Below are 26,232 nucleotides of genomic sequence, written 5' to 3'. Positions count from 1 at the left end.
TGAAAGCAAGTACCGTATTTTTTGCTCTATAAGACACACTTTTTCCCCTCCAAAAATTATGGGGAAATGTGTGTGTGTCTTATGGAGCGAATGCAGGCTCCATGGCTTCAGCGAAAGCAACGCAAAGCCTCCGAAGCGCAGCGGGACTGTTCCCGCTGCGCTCCTGAGGCTTTGCGTTGCTTTTGCTGAAGCCTGGAGAGCAAGACTCTCCTGGCTTCAGGGATAGCCGCCTGAAGCCTCCAGAGTGCAGTGGGAGCTCCCGCCACGCTCCAGAGGCTTCGCGTTGCTTTCGCTTAAGCCAGGAGAGCGAGAGGGATCAGTGCGCACCGATCCCTCTTGCTCTCCTGGCTTCACTTCACTGGAGAGGCACTGCGCAGCTTTCCCTCTCTGCGCAGCGCCCCTTCAGCAAAGCAGGAGGAGAAATGGAAAGGGCTCCATTTCTCCTGCCACTTCGCTGAAGGGGCGCTGCACAGAGAGGGAGAGTTTTTTTTTCTTGTTCTCCCCCTCTAAAACTAGGTGCATCCTATGGTCGGGTGTGTCCTATAGAGCGAAAAATACGGTATGTCCTAAGGAAAAGCGGGACATTGCTGCATCAAATCAGAAACCAAGACGGCTTCTGTAAATCCGGGACTGTGCCTGGAAAACAGGGAAACTTGGACTGTGCCTTAGCATGCACATAAAAAGGTGCATGCAAGAAGATGGTGACGATGGTTCAGAGACTCTTAATTGTGGGTTTGTGAGCTAGAAATGGATCTCCGCTAGCCTAAAAACTGTTAAAAGGTTGCAGAGATCACCGTTTTATTTTATTTTTGCATCTTCGCCCCCAAAACAATCTGTCTGTGCAATCCTGTGTATGCTTCCTTGGAATTAAGTCCCACCAAGTTAAAAGGGGCTTGCTCTCAGGTAAGAGGGCTTACAATTGCCGCTGGAATGGCGGAGTCATCCAAAAAGTCATTCAAAAAGAACACAGCCTGATAGTCAATAAATATATTGTAAATGTATTCTTTAAAAGATACATGAAGAAAAATGTGTGGGTGTTTATTGTTTCCTTAAGTCACTTGCTCTGCAGCCATTTCACTTCAAAAACTACATATTAATTTACAAGGCACAGGATTATAGAGGCAAAAAGAGGCTGTCCAGATATTTATGAGGAAGCTTAGAAATAAGAAAGCTATGTAAACTCCAATTTAACAGGGCAGAAAGTTTAGGTACTCTGTGAAGGTAGAAAGGCTTGGCTGTTAGTGATTTTAGTGATTCTTTTTTGTTGACAGGCTTTTACAATGGGTCTTATGGATGTATCTTTCCGAGTTTAACTCCCACAAGACCTCAAATGTATTGTATTTTTAATTGATTTGTCCCATTCATTCACTTATTTTTAGTATTCCTTTCCTCTCTCTTGCTTTTCAGGTAGCCTTGAGCTGTTTTGGAAAGGCAGAGTGTAAGCGTTTTACAATAAGCCATCAGTAAATATTTTAAATGATTTTACTATCTTAACTGGAATGACCACAACTTCTGATTCACCTTAAAGCAAGGCTTAATTGATTTATGGACTGTGACGTTAAGTATTCTGTGACGTTTTGCATTCATGAAGCAGAGGCTGCTGGTGTACTTGTGCCACCATCTGTGTGGGACATACAGTCTTTAGAGATTTTATATATCCACAATCCAGTCAGATTCCCTGATGACACTTTGAAAAAGGTGAAGGTAGTAGTGCTTTAGCTACCGTATTTTTCGCTCTATAAGACGCACCAGACCACAAGACCCACCTAGTTTTTGGAGGAGGAAAACAAGAAAAAAAATATTCTGAATCTCAGAAGGCGAAACAGCAAGAGGGATCGCTGCGCAGTGAAAGCAGCAATCCCTCTTGCTGTTCTGGCTTCTGGGATAGCTGCGCAGCCTGCACTCGCTCCATAAGACGCACACACATTTCCCCTTACTTTTTAGGAGGGAAAAAGTGAGTCTTATAGAGGAAAAAATACGGTAACTTTAAAAACTTTGGTTCAAACAGAACTGTAACTAATACACAAGAGCAAAAGTCTCCCCAAACCAATGATGGCAAAGCCACGTCCTCTAAAGAGTTCAGCTGAAAGCTGCACAGTAACGGTAGGTTCATTATGTCTGCAGCTGTTGGGTTATCTTCCAGAGCAAAGGTATGTGATGCAAAGCACCAAATCCAAATGCAAAACCTATAGAGCTCTAATGCAAAACCTCCAGCCGTTTCATTCTCACCACAGATTTACATTCAAACAAGAACAGGGCACAAACAAGCAAATGGTGCGCTGTTAATCACGTGTACATAGATGCAAGATAAGGGGAGACAGAGAACATATTAGTTTTAGGGCTGGCGTACAGAACCAGATGGAGCTGATGAACAAAATTGGTTTTAATCTCCCTTTGTCTGCCTTATTTGCCCTTCTCGTGGCTCCTGCAACAGAAAATATGGAGCTGCATATGGCTGCTAGGAACCATTCCAGCAGCCAAGAGGTACAGACTGATGGCACCCTTTGCCAACGCGTAGCCAGCTTCTATACCGAAGCACTGGGGCGAGCGATTTGAACATGAAATACCAAGCTTCAGAAACAGATGTCAAGTTGTTTTCATTCCTTTTTCAAAAAAAAGAAAAGCCTCCTTGTTGTTGTTTTTTACTCCCCAAATGTGAGTCTGAATGGTGACATTTCAAACATAAGATGCTCGCTCATTATAAATGAAATGCAGTGATGCTTAGAATATGAAAAGAGGAGAACAGGCTCCTATGCGTGTATACAAAATATATTCAGTCCATGATTCCAAATGCATTTCAAATGTGCAAAAGCTGTTCTTCAGGGGAAGAGGTATTTAGTGTAAGAAAATGTTTGAAAACCTGAAAAACCTGTTTGCCAGAAATTATTTAATGTGGGAATCCATTGCTTGGGAGTTTCATCTGGTGGAAGAACACCGGGCACCTCGGTCACACAGATGACATAATGTATGAAATAGGAAGTCCATGTGGGATCCATTTGCCACACACAGTATATACACAAAGCATCAAATGTGGTGACAGTAATAATAATGCAACAAAACACCACCACCACAAACTGGCTTATAAATATAAAACCAAATTTACTAGAATAACTAGAATAAACGTTTATTGCACATGTAACTTGTACATTTATCCACTCCATGTTTACAGTATCTCCAGGCTTTGTTGTGCACATGGCACCTTAGTATGTTTGTTGCTTGAACGGTTACAAGTCTATCTCTATTCTAGTTATTATTCTAGTAAATTTGGTTTTATACTTATAAGCCAGTTTGTGGTGTTGTTGTTTTGTTGCATTATTGCCGCACTGTGTGTGGCACCCCCCACAAAAAGCCAGGTGCAGCCTGAATCAGCTACAAAACTACAGTGGTGCCCCGCAAGACGAATGCCTCACAAGACGGAAAACTTGCTAGACGAAAGAGTTTTCCGTTTTGGAGGTGCTTCGCAAAACGAATTTCCTATGGGCTTGCTTCGCAAGACGAAAATGTCTTGCGAGTTCCTGTGGGTTTTTTTTCCTTCCCCTTCTTTTTCCTTTCCTTCTTTCCTTCTAAGCCACTAAGCGGCTTATCCGCTTAGCCGCTAAGCCGCTAATAGCGCTAATCCACTAAGCCGTCAATGGGCTTGCTTCGCAAGACAAAAAACCGCTAGACGAAGAGACTCGCGGAACGGATTCTTTTCGTCTTGCGAGGCACCACTGTACCGCCAAACCTCAATCACCAGCCTACTTCACTCTGAGAGTATTTTCACACACGGGACTAGAAGTGTGTTTTCACTTGAGAATACAGAGCAGTCTTTACACTGGCTACAAATGCACATCCTATTTCAAGATGCCTTCTTGATCCCACATTAACACATTCGCGTGGGTATACAAGCGAGGCCAGCAGAGCTCGAGGATACTTTGATCATCATATGTGAAAAGTATTACCATGTCACTCTCCTAGCCCTCCCACAACAGTTCTGTGCAGCAGTACTTTGCACTGAAGGGTCTTCATAAGCCCATTTTGCTAGGCGGATATTGACAACCGAACTGACAGTATGTAGAGTCTTCCACCATCAAGACACTGAAATGAACTGGGCCTAATAGTTTATCCAAGAGGTTACAACTGATAGAGAGTGTTTAGTAAACTGCCTCTTGTTTGCTTGCTAAATGTAAGAAAGGAAATACATTTCTTTAAATGCACATTGCAGGACAATGTATTTACAGTGGTGCCTCGGGTTACATGCGCTTCAGGTTACAGACTCCGCTAACACAGAAATAGTGCTTCAGGTTAAGAACTTTGCTTCAGGATAAGAACAGAAAGCAGGCTCCGGCGGCGCGGCAGCAGCAGGAGGCCCCATTAGCTAAAGTGGAGCTTCAGGTTAAGAACAATTTCAGGTTAAGTACGGACCTCCGGAACGAATTAAGTACTTAACCTGAGGTACCACTTTATTGTAAAAACATGAGGAGAGGCCAAATCTTCATGCAATACTTTTAACACATGAATTTGACCCTAGAGACTGGCAGCAATGCAGCACACTTAATGATCTTCCCCTGCAACAGTATCATTTGCTGAGAGCTTTTCCCAAATGACTAACTATATACAGAATCTTGTCCCATCTGCACTTCTCTCATATAGCCAAGACTGTTTTATGTTGGGTATCTAAGATTTAAAAGAATGTGAATTGGGAGGTATGCAGTTCATTCATTGTTTATTTGGGGGGGCAGGGACAGCCTGTTTTAGCTGAAAATGATGAGTTATAAATGGTACTTTTACAAGTGACCTCCTTACATAGTAACATCACAACTATTTTCATTTTATTATTTATTATTTTTGCAATATTCTGCTGAGCAATTACTGGAATGCTGTAAGTACTTGTCGCACTAGAGAGCTTTGTTCCATTTGCTAAATCAATTTCAGCTCCCACAAAGAACCAGCTAATGCGCAGCAGTGTCTTTCCCCCCCCCCCCTTTTTTTTTGTCTACTAAATGAAAAAAAATGCTTTATGGATATGATGAATATTCTATTTTAGAATTGCATTATCACTCTGGTAACTTTTTTTTTAGCCACATGAATCTTGTCAGCTGCAGTGGACTCATGCCACCATCAGAAAACCACCAGGAGGAAGCTGCATTCCCCAGAATTCACTGCTGAACATCACACTATAATATTGTATTTGCCTGCTCTGCAAGTGGGAATAGGGAATCATACCTACATATGCATACAGTATACTTTCCCCCCCTTACATGCACAGATATGTATACATATACATACATAGTACAGTGGTACCTCGGGTTAAGTACTTAATTCATTCCGGAGGTCTGTTCTTAACCTGAAGCACCACTTTAGCTAATGGGGCCTCCCGCTGCTGCCGCACCGCACGATTTCTATTCTCATCCTGAAGCAAAGTTCTTAACCCGAGGTACAGTGGTGCCTCGCAAGATGAAAAGAATCCATTCCGCGATTCTCTTCGTCTAGCGGTTTTTTCGTCTTGCAAAGCAAGCCCATTGACGGCTTAGCGGCTTAGCGCTATTAGCGGCTTAGCGGCTTTTAGCGGCTTATCAGCTTAGCGGATAAGCAGATAAGCAGCTTAGCAGCTTAGAAAAGGGGGGGGAGGGAAAAAAGTCGGAAAAACTCGCAAGACATTTCGTCTTGTGAAGCAAGCCAATAGGGAAATTCGTTTTGCGAAGCGCCTCCAAAACGGAAAACCCTTTCGTCTAGCGGGTTTTTCGTCTTGCGAGGCGTTCGTCTTGCGGGGCACCACTGTACTATTTCTGGGTTAGCAGAGTCTGTAACCTGAAGCGTATGTAACCCGAGGTACCACTGTACACCTTTAGTAAAATCATGGTCATATCCTTATAGAGATGAAATGGCCCCACAGAATGAGCAGATGGGAAAAGTAATTGGTAAATGGAGGGCAATTAGATGCTCATTCCTACCACTTCTTGATGAATCATGCACGCACCTTTGGCCAAGAGCCCAACACTTGACTCCTTGACCCCACTCCACATTTTACTTCTCCACATCTCATATTAGCCCCAACTCTCAACGTTCTTTCCCTCTTTTGTGGAGGGGGGGACACAGTTTCCATAGGAATACAGTGCTGGAAGTACAGCACACATAAGTGAAACTGTTAACTGATTGAAGCTCTTTGCAAAAGCACTTTGTCAGACATGTGTATGTACGGAAGAGTTCTGGCCGTTTGCAATAAGAGCGGGGGAAATAAAAGGGCAAAGCAACTTCAGACAGGAGCTGAAGTACCATTCCCCACCAGTGCATTTATTGTTAAAATTGGTAAGTCTTTTGCAAACACACATCCACTACACTTAAAAACCACTAAATGCAGAAAAGTGTCCCCTAAAATAACTAACCAATGAATAACTGAGATAACAAATTGAGAGTAAAATGAGTATCTGCAATAAAAAAAAGCAGATCCCCACTCTTCAAAAAGATAGCATTTTCTGGATAGCACTTTACTGCCCCCTTTTGCACTTGTAACATTAGAACAGGTTTGAGCATGAATGCACTGTTCTAAATACCAGCAAGATAACAAGAGGGCAACAGTGCTGTAGGTTCACACAGGAATAGGCTGTCAAACGCTGTGTTTTGAAGCATTATAGTAATTGCCAAAGATGCAAACCGTAGGGATGGTGAGTCAATTCATTTCAAGCAGCTACAGAACAAGTCAGTGACTAGGGGGTTAAACAGAAATCACCTGCCTTTGTATAGGCACATCCACACTTGGGGGTCTTTCCTGTTATTTCAGGCAAACCGACTTTCGGACATTTCCAAGGCAAAACAGTAGAGGCTGGTTTGTTATAGTTACGGAAAGAAAGGCATAGCAAGGAGGCAATGTGCTGGGAGGCCACAAGGCTGCATTTGCAGAGTCTGAAGGGTAGAGTATTAAATGCAGATAGCTATTTCTCTCCCCCCCCCCCAGCCAGGTCTTTATATAGTGGCAAACAAACAAAAAAATATTTTTATGCAAGTGCACAATGAATGAGAAACCCAAATTCTGAAGCCCACAGCACCAAACCAGTTCAACAGCTCTGAACTGTAACTTCACTGTCAGGTCTGTATGTCTGGCCATGCCTCTGTAAACCTCCTTTTTTTCTACGACAAGACACTGAATCTACCGCCTAGCGGCTGATTATTGAAAACTACTAATTCATACTGACAGTGGGAAAGAAGGCACTCCCTCCGTAAGTAACCTCAGATTCCATTTGACAAAAGCCATGTGTGTCTTTATATTTAAACTTTAATCCATTTCCTTCTGTCATCCTAAAATTACTAAAGAAGTCACAATAATATTAAATTTCACTGCCTACAGCACTGTGCAACCGAACCTGCACTGCAATGAAAGCAGACTCCCTTTCGATATAAAGACTGACAATCTGTTTTGTAGCCACAACATACAGGAAGAGCTTGATGCTGCTTCAAAGCGCAGCATGTGTTTTCGCATGCACACTATTCAAAATATACTGCACAGATCATTTTATGGCTATTCTGTCTAAAAAACGGCAGCAAATTTGCCAAAACAGTATACCTAAAATAAAATAAAAATACTCTGCACCATAGCTTGCTGCAAAGATATATATATATATCTTGACTCAAGAGAATTCTTGTGGGAGCTCTGCAATCTGGGAAGCAGGAAACGCCCTTTCCTTGCGAAGATGTAAAGATTTAAGTGTGTAAGAAGAGAGAGTGGAGAGTGAGCCTAGCAAGCACCTCTTTTCAAAAGTTCTGAATCTCAGCTCTTTCCAAGCTTGCAGAGAGACCAGCTGGTATCTGCCAGAGTGCTCTTTTTAAAGGGCGCCATAAATCACAAGCCCAAGCTGGTAGAGACAATGCAACAAGACCGTGGCAGTCTAGCAGAAGCTCAGCGTCCCTTATTCAGAAATCCCCTTTTCAAGACGTAAGAGTGTAAGGAGGCAACCCTTAAAAGTTTTGAGACTCCTTCCTCTTAATTACAATTTGTCAGCACCTGTGCAGTCTTGTTCTGAGTCACACAGCAAGAACAAAAGAGGGTGGGGACTCCCTTGTCCTTTGGCTGGAATGTTCAAGCACTGACTATGTGTCAGAAGAGATACTGGTTTTGCTGTTCCTTGAGAGAAAGAGAGCGTGTGGTTTTTGCCTAGTTGAAGAAACCACAAGCTTCCTTAAGCACACTTGTTTTCAAGCTGGGATGTGTAGCACCAGTCATTTCTAACAATGGCAGTGTCAGCAGTTGTGGCCAATTCATACCAAAACTTACTGTATTTTTTCCTCTACAAGACTCACCTTTTCCCTCCTAAAAAGTAAGGGGAAATGTGTGTGCGTCTTATGGAGCGAATGCAGGCTGCGCAGCTATCACAGAAGCCACAACAGCAAGAGGGATTGCTGCTTTCACTGCGCAGTGATCCCTCTTGCTGTTCTGGCTTCTGAGATTCAGAATTTTTTTTTTTTATTGTTTTCCTCCCCAAAAAACTAGGTGCGTCTTGTGGTCTGGTGCATCTTATAGAGTGAAAAATACGGTGCTTTCCCCTGCCCCTATGCAAACTGATTATTGCAGTCTCCTCGTAATACCACACTTGTGAATGCTAGGCCCAAAAGATACACACTGTCACAAGCCTCAAAAAAATTAAAATTGCAGGGTTCAGCCAGTACAGAAATCAAGCTTCTTTTTACCCGAAGAAGGGTACTCATCATGCAGACCTCCTGAGGTAATTGAGAATGTGCATATATAAAGTGAATGAATCAACCTCAAATCCATTTCACGTAAATTTTAGAATTTACATGGAGAGTTCCCAAATACCTTTGTGTCAAAGTATTCCCATTCAAACTGTTTATCCATCGTCAACTTTAAAAAAACACACCCACCAAAAAACACTGTAGGGAAGATTTGTTAGGAAAGAGCCAAAAGAAAACCAAATCTAAACCCTTCATGTGCAATCTTGATCTAATCCCGTTTCCTAGTCAGGGAATTTACTACAACTTTGGCAGAAAAAAATGTGAGAAGGATTGCAAGATGGAACAAAAAGGTCTGTAAAAGCGAAAATAAATAAAGAACATGGTGTTTATTATAGCCCACCATCTGTACAACCATGGAACACACCAGCACCACAATTCACCTTGTACCCCGTGGTGCTGTGTTAGGCACCAGCACACACCTAATATACAAGCAAGCACATCACAGTTTGGGCTGCATAGTTCACTGGGACCCAAAATTGGTGCTTCACACAGGAAAAACACAAACCTCCATTTGCTTTTTCGTGTGCGGCTTCCCAAGTACTTTGACAAGAAACCATTTTAAACATTTTTAGGTGTACAGTGGTACCTCGGTTTAGGAACTTAATCCGTTCCAGAAGTCCATTCTTAAACCAAAACTGTTCTCAAACCAAGGTGCACTTTCCCTGATGAGGCCTCCCACCGCTGGTGACCTTCCACCATTCAGATTCTGTTCTTAGACCAAGGTAAAGTTCTCAAACCAAGACACTGTTTCGGGTTTTGCGGAGTTTGTAAACCAAATCGTTCTTAACCGGACTGTTTTTAAACCAAGGTACCACTGTTTTTTTAAAACAGCCGAAGTGTGCATCTAAAAACACCAAGAACATGCCCACAGATGCACCCAGAATATATTTAACACCATAGACTGCTAGAAGCCAAAAATGAATGACAAAAGCATTTGAGGCCATCGGAGTATGTATACTCTCGCTGAAGACTTGTCCAATATGGAATCCTTGTGATGCTCAATTATGGTGGCTCAAAAAGGACAAAGTCAGTTCATTATTGCACACAGGCCAGGGCTAATGAAAACATGGCTTTGTGTCACAATTCATGTGTGTGAGTGAGGGAGAACAGAATTGGGTCCACCGGAAAAACCTTCTGCTGAGCCTATTTTTGACTCCGCCTGTCATGCCAAGTGTTTATCTGGAACCATCTCTCCCAAGGGCGTGAGGCAAATTAGGCAGTGACTCAGGCACGGGAGTTGTGCATATGGACGCAGGTGTGTGGTGCTTTGCATCTGGGTGATAAAAGCCTATGGTGTGTGCCAGTGTAAGGAACAGAATTTGGTCAGTAGGCCTAACCTATTCCACCCACTCACCCAGTCTCTGTGGGCTAAATTTGAAATGCAGGTGGGGTCACCCATGGGTGTAGCCAGAATCTTATGGAGGGGCAGAACTTTTGCTAGGGGGACAATTGATTGGTCAGTTAGTTAAGTATTTCTATTGCTTTAATTGGCTACGCCCATGGGGGTCACCCACATTTCAATCTCCTCAGATCACAATGATGTTTCTCTATACCCAGGCCTTTGGCTGATTAACATTCTATGGCCTTTTAAACGTGTTTGTGGGAAGGGGGTGTTCTCATTTTATATTTTTATATTTTTAAAATGGCAACCATTTTAAGTGGGTCCAAATGATATGCAGGCCCTTTGGGGGGCAGAATGGGACATGCTTATATTGTGTATTGTGAACCGCCCAGTGATCCTCAGAGGAAGGGCTGTACAGTCATAACTCAGAAGTCAAACAGAATCCGTTCCGGAAGTCCGTTCAACTTCCAAATTGGAAGCCGCAGAAGCCCCACCAGACGTTCGGCTTCTGAAAGAATGTTCAAAAACCGGAACACTCACTTCCGGTTTTTGATCATTCGGGAGCTGAGATACAACTGTATACAGATTTAAATAATAATAATAATAATAATAATAATAATAATAATAATAATAATGGCACCAGGCGCATAGCTGTCGACGTTTCCCCTTTTTAAGGGAAATTCCCTTATTCCGAATAGGATTCCTCGCAAGAAAAGGGAAAAGTTGACAGCTATGACCAGGTGACATGTTTTTGCCCATGCACTTGACAAATGTCAACAATCAGGCGACTGTTGCTGCTTGCAATGAACTGCTCATGGTGTGAACTCAATGGAACTAACTTCCAGGTAGATGGTGCATAGGATTGTGCTGCTAGAACAAAAACAAAAACCCTTCTCTCACACAGCTTGGCTGCCTTGCCAAGCCTTGCCAACATGATTTTCCCTGCTCAGCTCACTAATAAAATCTAGAATTACCTTGAGAAAAGAAAAAAGGGGGAGAGAGAGATAAAGGTTAAGCTCTGTAGAATGACTAAACCAGACTGCTCCTGAAATAAAACTGAAAATTAATTAAATGTGAAGAAAACAACTGGAGTGTGGACAGAAGACGCAAAAGGACGGCAGAGCCCCTCACAGGAGTCAAGGTGATGCTAATGCCAAATGGCAATTTTGCCCACTGAGGCATACAAATCAACCCTGCTTGGGCACCAGTTAAACAGATGGTAAGCACCAGCCAAAGTAGACCTGTAGTGAAGATACCTCACTCAATGAGAGCCAGCAGTAAAGCAATGTGCAGATTTAAGTACAGGACTGCCCAGACTCCTTGAACCCCACTTGCCAAAGCAAGTAAGCTTTAATGAAGGTTTTGATGTTCGGGAGTGAACTGTGCTAGCTTGTTGCAAAACGAAGTCGATTTGTTTGCTTGCCCTTTTCCATGCCAAATGTGTGTTCAGGGTGAGGCCCAATAGCTCCTGCAGCAGCACATCACAGCTGGTGACATAATGCTGGCATTGTGAGCTGGCGCTCTGCAGAACGACTGTCCTGCTAAAGCAGCAAGAACTCCCACTGGCAAAATGGCGCATGGCTGGGTAATCGAGAAATGGAGACAACTCATCCTAGGGTTCACAAACTCAGTCGCTTCCAGTGCCATGAAGGATCCACACACACAAAACAACCCTTCTCCCAAGAGCTGTCTGTGAAATGAAGTAACTTGAAACCAAAGGGCATTTCACCATGTTGGAATTTACAGAAGTGAGAGGAGACCTTTCTCCTGCCTCTGAGACCTCTGGTAAGAGCAGTGGGCTTGTGGTGAAGAGAATCACTCTGCACAATAGGAAATGGGGAGGGGGCTCTTCGTGGTTTCTGCCTTCGCCCCAGCATGGTTAAGACTCATCAAAGCTAGCATGCACAAAACATTTCGGTCAGCATGGAATTCTGCACCAAAGGAAACGTCCATGCGCATGTACATATTCACTGCACTTGTGCACATCCATTGCCTCAATAGTATTCTCCCAGCCCCCAATGCATTCCCCCATACCAGGGCTAGGGGAACTTTCAGCCCACCAAGTCTCTCCATTTGGCCCATTATGCCATTTTGCTAAGTCACTCCTACCTAACTTCTGCGGCGGTACATTTTGGGGGCCCTGAATTCTTATGGGGGCCCCTTCGCAATCAGCATTAAGGTCTGGGTAACCATGGTTCACTGGGATTGTTCCACAACAGATCACCACATTTTAAAAAAATGTAACTACTACATCTCCAATTTTGATTAAACTTGCTCTACTGAATTATCTCATATAACACGTTTGGAAAAAAATACTCTTTTTTCTGGTTTTTTCTAGCAAGCTGCTCACCTACAGTTTCATCCTCTGAGAGTTTCCTTGCAATGTCATTTTCTAGAGACAATGTGCATAAAGAATTTAAGCGCTCTTCAGCAGAACAGCCAACTTAACCATGACACTCCACCTTTACATCTATGCTCCTCACTCTCAAACTTTGGGGTTGTTGAAATATATACATAAAAAAATTAATCAATTTGAGTTGTGCTTTGAGAGAGGCTTCTGACGAAGCCTTCAGAAGTTTCTCTCAAAGTGCAACCTTGCCCTGTGCTTTGAACAAGCTTATGAGGACCCCTGTGGGCAAAAACTGCTGCCTGATGTTATTGCGATGTTGGGTGATTTGACAGGTGGACAGCTCCTCCCACTTGTCAAACTTGGCCATGAAGGGTTGGGAAGACAACAGTCTGGCCTGCCTGGCTAAAAAATATTCCTCCCCTCCAGCCCTGTGTCAAATTTAGATGGGAAGCACCGCAGGTAGGGAACTGACTTTTCTTGCTTATGTTGCAACATTTCACAATGCTGTTTATTTTAGTTATACACAGGCTGCCCAGTAACATCAGTTCTCCATTCAAGCTGCCTCAAGCAGTGGCAAAAGGGGGGTAAAGATGTTTTAAATATATAAATCTTTTAAATATACAGTATAAGCATTCCTTGCAAAATTTGATTTGAGTGCTGTGGGCAACACCCCCTCTGTTAAATTCTCTCACTGTATACCTCCAGATCGGATGCGGGTGGCGCTGTGGCTTAAACCGCAGAGCCTAGGACTTGCCGATCAGAAGGTCGGTGGTTCTAATCCCCGCGATGGGGTGAGCTCCCGTTGCTTGGTCTCAAGCTCCTGCCAACCTAGCAGTTCGAAAGCACGTCAAAGTGCAAGTAGATAAATAGGTACTGCTCCGGTGGGAAGGTAAACGGCGTTTCCGTGCGCTCCTCTGGTTCGCCAGGAGCGGCTTAGTCATGCTGGCCACATGACCTGGAAGCTGTATGCCCTCGGCCAATAAAGCAAGATGAGCGTTGCAACCCCAGAGTCAGCCACGACTGGACCTAATGGTCAGGGGTCCCTTTACCCTTTACCTTTATACCTCCAGATCACCCCACCAACAACAACAGAAAGAAAAAGAGAAACTGCATGTACAAATGCTTTACTTTCCCATGAGATCTGGGTTAAAGCTTGATCTGGTATGATGCAAATGTGCCTAGAAAAACATGGAAGAGAACTTCACTCTTCCAATTTCCACTTTTAACTGTACACTTTTCATTAGTTGAGGCGGTGCTAAGACACTATGCAGGTGCCAGTTGAAGGCCTCATGGGCACCACGTTGGCTAACCCCACCAATAATGCTATATAAAAATAAAAATATGTACATCCCAATTTGTTATTGGAGTACTGTAGACAACTACCAGGATAGACTCAAGTCTCATTTCAAGGCATTGGATTTTGCTGAATACAAAACGTTCTGGACACCCCTGGATGTTTCGCTCACACAACTGGCAGGAGTTTCTATATCCAGTATAGAATGGTGTGTTCCAAAGCATCTCTAATTCTAAAAGGGCACACACAAGTTTTTAATAGAAATCAAGCTGGCTGTTATCTGTAGCTTTTCCCCACAGCTTCAGAAGAAGGGTCATCAGTCCGATGCGATTTATTAACCAAGGATTAATAATGCAGCACAAACCTGACACTGATAGCTGGAATATCCTAGAGAATGTGACCCTGGGGTTTATTCTTGTCTATTCCTTTTAATAGCTCTGCAGTTTCGCAAGTGTTGTTTAAATTCTTTGGGCACAATGAGGAGAAATAAACCCATCAGCCTTTAAAATATGGCATTTTGCTGCTTCCAGGTTAAAGCCAAGTTACAGGGAACCAGGCAGAGGGCCTTCTCGGTAGTGGCACCCACCCTGTAGAACGCCCTCCCACCAGATGTCAAAGAGAAAAACTACCAGACTTTTAGAAGACATCTGAAGGCAACCCTGTTTAGGGAAGCTTTTAATGTTTGATGCATTACTGTATTTTAATATTTTGTTGGAAGCCTCCCAGAGTGGCTGGGGAAGCCCAGCCAGATGGGCGGGGTATAAATAAAATAATAAGAATAAGAATAAGAATATAAACATTAAGTCGTCTGCTACGTGTATGTTTTGTTTACACGTTACTCTGTAAAGGTCCACCAAAATGAGGCAACCACACAGGTACAATTGACTAGAAATAAAAACAAACTTTCACTGCTCCACTCACCCTGCTACCTTCTAACTGTTACCACTAGATACAGATCAAAGATGTCCAGGTGTTGTGTTGCACTTTTACGGAAAGCAAGCAAAGGGAGAATCTGCAGCAATGTTCACAATGTTTCCTCTGCTGTAATCTTAGTGTAGACACGCTATACAGGACACGGATACTGCACCATTTATCAAATCCACTCAAGTTCTTTTTTTAGTTAAACTGGCTACTTTGTACTACATATTGGCTATGTTATAACTAAATTGCAACAGCTGCGAATCAGCAGGAAACTGAATTTCAACTCCTTAAATACTGTAAACTTTTTAGGAGCTGATCCAGCTTTTCTTTTCTTTTCTGTTTTTAACCCAACTCCTAATGTATTTCCAATTATTCTAATAGGAGCTGACTTGAGGACTTAATTGCGCGTGTCTTTTGAAAAATGATGTAACAATATGTTAATGATAATGTTTGTTTTAATGGATTGGATAACCCAAAGTGCTCTCAGAGATTGGACGAAAGCAACCTGTGCAATCTGGGTCTAAACATCTGATGCAGTGAAGATCCAAGGTGGATGGGCTGGAGGGTACATTTAAGCATAGCAATGCTTCATCGCATCACCCATCACATGCTGCAGACCCTTAATCTTTCAGCAGCATCATAACCAGAGTCACTTGGATCCAAGCTTCACATTAATTTCAACGCAAGTATGGAAATGCATTTATTAGACTGCTGTATGACTCTTGGGGACTCAATAGTTCAGAGGGGTATGTACTACAGGGGGGAAAACCGTAATCCAAAAGGCCTGAATTGTGGCCTTTCGCACAACACACATGTGTCAACACTTATATTTTCTATATTTGGAGTCAAACCATTCCTTCTGAAACGGACAAAACATTTGGATTGCAAAGCAAAAGGTAAATTGACTGCTACAATATACTGTCTCCAAAACTGAGTTAGACCCAGATTTCTACTGACCTCAGAGGAATGCAATGGTAACATAATTCGGTATCATTAAAATGATGGCATGTCCAGCGTGCAGAAGTTATTCCGTGGGCCCTTAATGTAAAACAGTCTCAATTTATGGGTTTGTTTGTTTTAAAAGAAGGGAATGGACAAACTAGTGCCACAAAAATTTGCTGCTTTTAAGAGAAAAATTAGTTACAGCAACAGATCAAGCGCTAATGGCTTCCTTTGTGTGTTGTGAATATGCTTTGCAACAGAAAGCACTATCTCCCAGCTGCAAAATTTCATGTACTGCACTTGAAGACGTGTATACAGGTAAGTACAATGTTAAGATTTGCATCCACACTTGCTTTCAAGAGGGGATGACATAAAGAAGCCTGCTTGACGGCTACTGCACAGGAAGCACTTCATAAACAATTTCCTCTTCTCCTATGCAGTATTAAATGTGCACAGTTTTATCTGTGATGTTTCTGAAATGTGACATGACAGGTAGGTTCGGAAGCTAAATGTTGGATAATGGTTAGCAAACAAACGACATTGGTTCTTGCATTATTTCTTTAATCACTTTAACCCTTGTTCCAACAGAAAGGGTAAGGCCAGAGTAATTCAGCTGCTTCTTTTGTGATTTGCCTTCCATAAATATGCACCAGTCTGCATTTGAAAAGCTGAAGGAGGCCGCAAGCTTGCTGGACATTTATCATGCCCTGTTCCCTGTGAACAAGCAAATACTTTAGTTGAATAGCCCATTAGCAATCATTGTCAAATGCAGAATGCAAGGTGCTTGGATGTGACCAGCCTGTAAAGTAGAGGGCATTGCCCCTGAGCTTTGCATAGTATCCACAGCAGAAATGGATCTTTTGCTATAGATTTCTGAAGGTTAAGCTGGGACACTGGAGAACATCGCCGTGCATGAGACTTTAGACATTACACGAATACACTCAACCCTCAGCAGTGCATTTATTAAACCATATTAACTTTGAGCAGCATGTCAATTTTGGGTTTGGAAAAAAGGTTATGGGTCAAAAGAATGTTTCAAAGAGGTTCTGCAAAAGGAAAGGAAAATGCTGCAAGTTTTTTGGGGGGTGAAATCAGTTGGCTTTCTCTCAATATGCCAAAACTCTAAAGCACAGTAACCCACAAAAACAACATATTACAGCTAGCAAGGAAGTGCTGACATGTGGGTTTTTGCCAGACTTACTCCATGATCTACTTTACACCAATTGCCTTTGTCTTTCTATGTGTAGCCTTACAATTTATTTGGCTTTTTCTATCACACAGACAAGTGATAAAAGAAGGAGCTTCTCGTCTGTAATATGGTGGCTCATTATGTAATAATAGTTGACTAGCTTTTGGCTTCTTTTTACTAACTGTGAGGGCTCTAGCAAGACAGGAGTCTTAAGTTATTTTATAAAGGGCAGTTAAAAGCAGATGTACTGAAGAATGCGTGCAGCAGCGAACCATTTCTTTTCTTACTTTTACAGCTACTACAAGCCCTAAGGATATATGGCAGTCAGCAGGGGTAAACTTCCTTTATGCTGGCCTAATTCCATTGAAATTAATGCAACAGAGTTTGATCCAACTGTTTCTAAAGTGAAGTAGGTCCACCGTGGAATTCGAGCTTCAGGCTTCAGCCCTTCAGAAATAAATGCCACCTGGATTAAGCGCTTCAAGTTTATTTGGGGTGTCTGGAAAAATGTAAAGAAGGATTTCTCCACTTCTTTTCTATTCTCAGGGGTTGTGAAATAAGAAACAATTTTTTTAAAAAAAAAAATCTCCAGAAGGATCATCTGGCCAAGGGGAAAGGACAATGTGGAATGTTTATTTTAGCTTCTCCTGTGGTGTGCGAGCTGCAAGGGCCCTGTCTGAAAGATGGCTAGAATCAAAAGCCTCCTCTCTTTTCTTTTCAGATAACCTCAACGCCACCTATCCCCTCTGCTCTCTGTTCCTTGCCAGCATGTCCCTGGCTGAATATCCCAAATAGATTAAGGAAACAAACTCCCAAGTGCAGCTAATCCCACAGAATGACCGTCGCCGCTGGGCCAGGAGTTAAAAAGGAAAAACTTCTACGCCAGAACAATTGCAGTGATCCGAAATTTTAATCACCCCAAATCTCGAGCAATAAAAAAAAGGTAGTAAATGAAATCTACCTTTACCATATTATACGCTACCAATGAGCAAGAACTGAGCAGCTTTTCTTTACTGCTTCAACCAGCCAGGCTACAAGTAGGCCTTTCATACTTCCTAATCCCAGCCCCCAAGTTTTTTTCTGCAATTCTCACATAATACCTTGCAGCCCTGAAGCAAGACCCTTAGTTTCTCCTTTCATAGACGTGTCATTTCTAACATCAAGCTAATCTATATGTTGCCATGGCATCCCCCTTTATCTGCCTTTACATCTTATGAGCTGCATGGATTTACCACATTATTTTTATCTGAAAGACAGAAAATGGTGGTTTTATTGCCATACAATCAGATTACCGCTGCTAGTTTCTCTATGCCTTTTTACCATACTTCAATCAAAGGGGATCACTTTCTTTATACCCTGCCCTTGATTTACATTACATCTGTAAAGGCCTAGTCTGGGTTGTAATCCCCTTATTAACTAGGAGCAGGGTTGATTTGCCTAAAAATAAAAGCAAATTGTGTCAGACCTTTTCACTTTGTTTTTGATTCGGAACTACAAAATGGATTACCAAAGAAATCTCCAGAGTTCACACGGCCGCTATACTACTGAATTTAAAATGAGAATTAAACAAGTTAAACAAGAGGAACCGTGTCAACGGTTTACATTTTCCATCATGGGTGAAGGGATGAATAGCGTTATGTCTTTGTGTGCACCAGCTTTGCAGAGAAACAATGGAGCCACGGGAATTCTCTTTCCAAGCAGTTCTTACACTGTCTTGGGCCATCACACCGTCCCCCCCCCCTGCAGTCTACTTTACATTTGCCAGATACAAATTGGGGGGGGGATCTATAACTTGAAAATATGAAAACATTTTAAAGTTATTAAGTTCCCGGCATTTAAAGTTATTAAGTTCCCGTGCTTTAATCAAAATGTTTAACCACTCAAGCCTTCCTAACATCATGCTAATGGCAAGTTTATATAAAGGCCATAAATGAATTGGGGGGGAAATGGAGTTCTGAACACTCTTTTTCCCCAGAATATCATGTCTTTTGCTTGCATCAGTAAAGTTGTAAGTAGTCAAGCTTGTTTAAGACTAGATCTGTACCCATCTACCACAAAAACCCACATAATTGTAGCATCTTTAACAGACTTCCTAAAGGTGAAACTTCTCACAGAGACTTATCCTGAGGTAAACTTTCTACCAATTTCCTATTCAAGAAATGTTTCCTGAGCAGTAAGTTGTTCTGTGGCCCTTAAAATAGGACAAAGGGTGGGGAGCGCCCTTTCCTATTAGGACTTCACTTTCAAGTTTATATGATAGCAATTTACCTTTACTGAACTGGTAATGTGATTCTAGGCCTGTCTAAGCAAAAGTAGGCGCACTGAGTTTAATTGGACTTACTCCCAGGTAAGAACTTTACTTTAGAAGGCATACAGATAAGAGGCTTTGAGATGATTGCTGTAATTACAGCAATTTTGATTGCGACCAATCTTGTGTTCTAACTGACCGTAGAAAAACGAGTCAAGAAATTTTCTAAGTTTCATGCAGAGGTTTAAGAGAGTCACCAAATGTAAGATGTTAACGTCTTGCAAACCTTGCAAGGAGCGTACAGCATTTGAAGGCTGCCATCCTATAGACATTTTACCTGGGAGTAAACCACACTGAATTGATTAAACATACCTAAATCCAGTGTAGCGTAGCAGCGTAGTGGTTAGTGTTCTCAGAACAGCACCTGGGAGACCCATGTTAAAATCCCCACTCAGCTGCAAAGCTCAGTGGTGATCTTTGCCTGTCCCAGACCTCTCAGCCTAACCTCACAGGGTTGTTGTGAAGATAAGATGGTGGGTGAGAACCATGCACACTGACTTGAGCTTAGAGTGAGAATTATAGAGTTGGAAGGAGCTCCTTGGAGGAAAGACACGAGATTACAAGCATAGTAAATAAAATAAGTTTTGTGCTGCCTGGGACTTTGCCTTTGAGCAGTATGTGGCTAAATCGTGGCTTGGATACAGAGATAGCCATGTTAAGAATAGATCCTTTCAAGGCATGGCTAACTTCACGGCCATTGATTTCAGTGGGTCTACCCTACGCATGACATGTCTGGGATCCAACCCTATGTTTTAGATGAAATCTGAAAAAACAAAATGTTTTGGTTTGGTAAGTTCAGCTTGACTGGTACAAAGCACACAAGAAATAGCTGTTAAAAGGAACAGCCTTGGCTCGCTCAGCGCTGGAAGTACTAGGCCACTGCCAGGCAAATTTTTATGAGCTTTGGCAGCCTAGTTAATGCAAAAATACCTGAAAGGTTTTGGGGTATGCTACTTGCCTGCCCTATCAAAGAAAAGGCTTGCAAGTGTTCCATTTTCAGATTTGCTAGCTCAGAAGGAAGTACCCAACCATTTGATACATAATCCAGTGTGCAAGTCAGCTCCAAGCATCTTCATATATAATATATTGCGTTTCTCCAATGTAACTCTATAATGGTTAGGATTAAGAAGCAAAGCTCCAGGATTCCCAAATAAATCCTTGTCAAGTAGGAGTGCTTCCAAACGCATTGCAAGATAGCATTTCAGCAAGCTCTTTATGCTCCAGTAGGCCGAGTTTTCTTGTGAAGCAAGACTGTCCATTACTTACAGTTTATCATCCTGACAAAATGCAAGGAATGGGGATGTGGAAGCACTAACAATTCATTCTATCCTTGGCACTTTGTCCCCTCCCCGCCCCCTACTTCTCTATATTAAAACCGACAAGATTAACCCAAACACAAATTGCAGAGCACAGTTCAAGGGGCTATTCAGTCGGCAGTGAATGTGCATTTGTTTGCCTACAAAAAAAAAAAAATAAGAATTTCACAAACAAACAATGAGAAGCAGGCTGGTTTTTGCCACTGAAAAGATGGCTTAAATTGGGCCATCAATTGTAGGCCGTTTTATCAGCCCTTGACAGGTTAGTGTTTACTCAGGCTAACTGTGGCGGATTTTTACGTGTAATAGGTTATCAGAGATATTATTTAGCTATTTGTTTGCCTTCCCTTGGTCAAATTACATCTTGCTAAGGAAAATAGTCCCAGGGTTGGTGGATAAAGAAAAATGATTAGCTGACAGAACTACTCCATTTAAGGGGTAAGGCAACATCAATTTAGCCAATGTTATTGATAAGGAAAGCTCCATCCACTTCAAACTAAAAGGTACTGAATAAACTGCAGTTTGTGGTTTGTACTATTAAGTTGGGCAGTTGTGGTCATGTTAGCTCCACTGAGGAAATGAGAGTGGAAGAAGGGAAATATCCTATGTTGAGAAATGTCCCTGTAGTGACCTAAAAGTCTATTTTGCTATGCTTTCCTAGAACCTGGGTTTCTCATTGTCTGAAGCCTTACAACAACAAAAGTAGCATCCAAGAAAAAATATTCCTTTCCGCCTACCTATATGCTCACACCTTTTAGGCAAAGCAATATAGGCAATGTATCCTTCACTCACAAAAACATGGAATATTTAAATGAAGGAGCTATTAGGTTACAGCAGAATACTATTGAAAATACAATCTGGGTGTCTTCTTGTCATCCCTTCCACACCACCTGCTAAAAATTCTGGTCACTAAAGCAACTCGCAGAGCCATCGCAGTTTAGGAGGCCATGAAGGAATTTGGATTACTTTCTTCTACAGTCTTATCACATATCCACTATGAGCCTGGCTAAAATTCTTTCTTTTATTGCTTCCCTGTATAACAGATATATGAATCGTAAACGGTTCGTATTTAACTTCATTAAATGAATTAAACACTTCATTCCGGGGCAGTTATCTTTGGAATTGGTCCCCATATTCTCCTGAGAAGTTACTGAGGTGAGAGGGAAGCTCTCCGGAAGACAACTGCATTTTATTTCTGATTTAATAAGGAAACATTATCTATTCTTCTTCAGGCAGACAACAGTGATGAATTCTAAACTGAAATACGCTCTCCGAAAAGTGAAGATCCTGCCACCACTTAGAGCAATACGAATAAAGTACTGCATTTGAAAATTTTCCTTAAGTGCAGGCCTCCGCAAGGCCTATAAAAATCACAGGCCACAGCCATTTTTAAAGAGAGAGAGAGCAAGAGAGCACAAACCTCAGGTCGCTTCTAGCATGCTTCTGCCAGTGCACTGAGTAAGACTAATCTATTTGGGTAAACAAAATTTAAAATCACATCAGCGGACAAACAAGTGCTGTATTTTAAGTTGGGAATAAAAGCACAAGTAATTCAACTGTAGTCTTGATAAACGTTCGACCTTTTATGAGTTTACGCAACAAGGGGAAGATGTTAGATAGAGTTACTGCTTTGAGGGCGAGGCCACGCACTGTAAATAGGGACTCAGGCCATTTGAGACTGAAAAGGAAAGCTTTCTGTAAAAAGGGGGGGTGCGCCCTGAAGGCAGGTTAGGCCTGGAAGCAGCCAGAAGAATAATGACCACAGCACAGCAGAATACCAATATATATTGGAAGAGTGACCTCTGTAGGAATAAAGCGATCACTCGACTGCAGCAGCATGCGGGAGAATATGCCATTCTCCTCTAAGGCTAAACTTAATGCTATCAACTATGTGGGTTTTCCCACTCCCAACAAATACACACACACTCACATACAATAATTTCAAGAAATGCATTTCCCCCTTAAGAACAGGCACCTTCCTTGATTAAACACAAATGTCCTATCTGACATTTTCCAGGTTTGAGAGAGAACTGGAACAACAAGCTCAAATCCATAGTGTCAACTGCAAGTAAGGACAGTTTTTCTGCACACACAGACAGAGAGAGGCAGAGGGAGAGAGAGAGAGAAGCAATTTCTTTGTATGTCTGCCTAGGGAAGGGAAGAAAGCGCCGCTGGGCTGAACACGCACGAGATCCCGCTAAAGATGGACCAAGGCTCCTGCATTATAATGAAAACAAATGGCCCCTCTTTGGTTTTCCACATTAAAAAAAAAACCAAAACCCTGCATGTTATCAAGGTCCAGAAGCCTGCTCGTAAATCTTCCTTTCCTTGGAAAAGGACAGGAAGGGAAAACTAAAAGAGAGCAGAAGAAAAATGGAGTCAGAATGTGATTTCCCGAATAAACTCCTTTGGCTTTCTAGGTCTAAATCCAAACTTGCAGTCATTTCACACGGAGCCTGCAAGCAACACACACAGGCGCCCAACTGAAGAGCTATTTCACACTTGTGAACTGGACCATTTCCTCAATGCGTTGCTCATTTAAAGGTATTTTAACAGCCGTTTGACCGTGTTTTATAGGAGAGCCTGTCTTCTGTTCACATCCAGCAAGCTTGCTCAGGTTTTATAGGCATGTTGTGCTCTGCTCATTTTGAATAAACTACTTCCTAAGACATCATTAAACAAGGCACCGTTATCACGTCTTCTCGAAAATTAATTCTCCCGATGAGGACACCGGCCAGACTTTCACTTGTACATCTTTCTCTCTCACACACACACTAACGAAGAAACCTGACCCTAAATAGGCTTCTCAAAGTTTGAATAGTCAGTTTTATCTATAGTAAAACATCTTCCAAGGCAAGAGAAATCTCTCTTCCCAGAAGCCTCACTTTATTCCAAGTATACCTAAAGTTCACTATTTGCCGTCCACCGCTGCACGCATTTCATGGATTCACATGCTCCTGAACTACAAACAGGCCATGCCTTCTCCTAGTCTTTTTACCCAGAGGTTTTGATAGGTGGCACATAGAGATACAATCTTAAATCCACTGGAATCAAGGTGGAAACTCCTCTCAAACTCCCACCTTTTGCCTTCATGCATCAATGGTTTTCTGGAGAAACTATCTCAATCCACTCCAACAGTTATGCGTAGAGACATGCTCTGACCCTGCTGGGGCCACCTCCATAATCTTTGTTCTGCATGGTTTAGTAATGGAAGGCCAGAAGTGAAAAAGCTGGGCTCATCATGACTCATCAGCCCTGTTCCCAAGGATCTAAGAGACTTCACTTCACCTAATGGTCAAGCTAACTGGGAGTTTATGTAGCAGTGGAGAGGGAACAGCTGGTTTATTCTGGCACCCTTCCCTACTTTCTCATGCTGGCTCCTCACTCCACACCACTGCAGCACTGCCCTCAAGTAGACCCATTGTCAAAACTGTCTAAACTTCTGCCAGCTTCCTGGGCGCCGCACAACCGGGTCCAACAGGGTTGTTTTCTTGTTGGCTTTCCTTCCCGCAAAACCAGCGGCAGAATAAACACACAAGTGTCTTCCACTGCGCTCCATTCATTCACACGAAAAACCCGAGCGTAGGACCCAGAGGGCAGGCTCAGGCTCCAACCTTCGCTTTTGGATCGGATGAATCCGGTGCGTTTAGGATCGGTGATGTGCGCGCGCGCACGTAGCAAAAATAGCTGACCCTTCCTCCTTTACGCACGCACGGGTACCAGAGCCCAGAGCTCCGCACTGTGTGCCCTGTAGAAGATGCAGGATCGGGCCACCTAGAAGGGCCAAGACTTTTCCTCCATTTGCTCCGAGAGCAGAACCGATCCCCAAGCGCACCCAGACCAGATCCCGCGGCCTGGCGAAAGGGCCTTGGGCGCGCGAGGGATGCCAGCCGTGCCCACCCACCTGCCTGTCCTTGCGCGCCGCCCCCCGGTCCGGGGAGAGATCCGGGCTCCCCGCGCACTTACTTGGAGTTGGAGGAGTTCCAGTAGATGGGCTCGAGCACCAGCGAGCTGGCCAGCACCGTCCGGCACAAAAGCACCCAGATCCCCCAGCAGCACCTCCCGAACGGGGATCCCCCCCGGCGCGCTACCATGGTCGGGGGCGCTGCCGCCGCCGCCGCCGCCGCCGGGTCCTGTCCCAAAGGCTCGCCAACTCCGCGGAGGAAGACGGCGACGAGGACGGCGACGACCACCAGGCAAGCGAAGGCGGCGTCCACAATTCCTCCGCCAAGAAGAAGGAGCCGCAACCAGATCCCGGGCAGGGAAGGAGCTCGCCCTGCCGGCTCAGTGCGTCGGGCGCCCGGGCACCGGCATGGAGAAGGAGGAGGAGCCGCAATCCTCAACTGGAAGCGGAGAGACGCCCGCCGCCGCCGCCGCCGCCCCAAGGACCGGAGCGAAGGCCGGCAAGAGCGCGGGAGAAAGGCGCCGGAACGCCCAAGTCCCCCGTGGGCGCGTCCTTGGCCGCCTCTATAAATCCACCTGGAGAAGGAGACGCAGCAGGTCCCGCCCGGCGCATCCACGGGGCTTCATCCTCTCCTTGGCCCGGGACGAGGGCAAAACCAACCCGCAAAAATAGGCAGCCTTCCTCCCGGCCTCCGAGGCAAGCCAGAAGGCTCCGGCGGGCTCCCAGCGCCCGCGCCGAAGACGACGACGACCAGGCGAGGCGACGCGCTGAATGCTGGCGAAGGCGCACCGAGGAAGGCGCGCTCTCGCTCTCTCGCTCGCCGCAGCAGCAGCAGCAGCAGCCCTTTTTTTCCTCTTTCCTTTCCCCCCTCAACTTCCCCTCGTCCCCGCGCTGTGGTCCGCTTCCTCCTCCTCCTCCTCCTTCTCCCCGCGCGGCTACAAGCGCTCCTCGCCGCGGGCTGCCGGACTTCCCCGCCGCGGACTCCTCGTTGGCTCCAGAGGCGAGAGTGAGGCTCCGAGCGCCGCGTCCTCGCTCCTCTCTATAAACGCAGCCACCCCCCTTCCCCGGCAACGGCGGCGCTGGTTGGGCGACGCCGCTGTCACTTACGCCAACCTCGCGCCCAGGCTCAGGCCCCGCATTCCGAAAGGGGCGGGACCTGCGCGCGGGCGGGGGGGGGGGAGAGGGTGGCGGGAGGGAGGGAGGGAGGGAAGGGCGGCGACAGGTAATCCAGTAGCTCCAGTCAGTCACCTCATAGGGTGGGGATCGTTATAGGTCGCAAACGCTCTTTCCCAGCCGAGTATTTTTATGTTGAAAATAAAAGCGCACTTAGATTTTTGTTACTTTTGAAATTAAATAAAAACCTTTGTTTTAAAGGCGTTGGGGAAGCGGGGAGCGGAGGGCGGCTTCTTTGGGCTCCCAAACTTTGAGGGACCGACGGACCGGCGCTCCTCAGGCAGCTGGAGCGCCGCGCTCGCCGGGCTGAGCGGCCGCGCAATTCCACCGCGCCATATAACCCTCGCGAAAGTCCCTTGAGGACTACTGGCTTGAGAAGCTCGAAGACTTCACTCCCCTCAGGAGCCGCAGCGCGCGCCACAACCCCTCACACGCATTAGAGGAGGTCGTGACAGACACTTCTGAGGCGAGCGGGCGACCCCGCCGCAACTCGGAGACACCTGAGCGCCGCTGGTTCCTAATGGAAATGCGGGGGCTCCTTCTGCTGAGGGGCGCCTTGTTGCCACCTCGGGAGGCTGCAAACGGGGCTTCCCCCTTCTCCCTTCGGTGCTGGCTCATCCACCCGCATATCACCTCCCCCCCCCAAAACCCCACACGGCCCCCGGGGGTCTGAGGGCGCTCAGGAAGGGGGGCGTCTTTGGGTGGCGCGGCTTGGAAAGAGTGGAGCCCGGCTGAAAAATGGAAGCCCCTCATTCCCACCAGAGGGAAA

General features: G+C 44.4%; 1 protein-coding gene across 2 annotated transcripts in view; it reads right to left on the bottom strand.

Moving 5' to 3' along the window:
- Window positions 1-25,122, bottom strand: part of EFNB2 (ephrin B2) — a 58,468-nt gene extending 33,346 nt beyond the window's left edge. The window contains exon 1 of one of the 2 annotated variants that reach the window (XM_081858290.1): window positions 24,353-25,122. In XM_081858290.1, the coding sequence (XP_081714416.1) occupies window positions 24,353-24,480 (128 nt within the window). In that variant the 5' untranslated portion in view covers window positions 24,481-25,122. The remainder of the gene's footprint in view (window positions 1-24,352) is intronic. The other variant, XM_081858289.1, reaches the window with a different exon arrangement.
- Between the last annotated feature and the right edge of the window lie 1,110 nt (window positions 25,123-26,232).

This window comes from Podarcis erhardii (genome assembly GCF_964252035.2).
Source record: "Podarcis erhardii genome assembly, chromosome: 4".
NCBI lineage: Eukaryota > Metazoa > Chordata > Lepidosauria > Squamata > Lacertidae > Podarcis > Podarcis erhardii.
The sequence above is the reverse complement of the archived record's forward strand: the minus strand, read 5'-3'. Positions and strand labels throughout refer to the sequence as shown.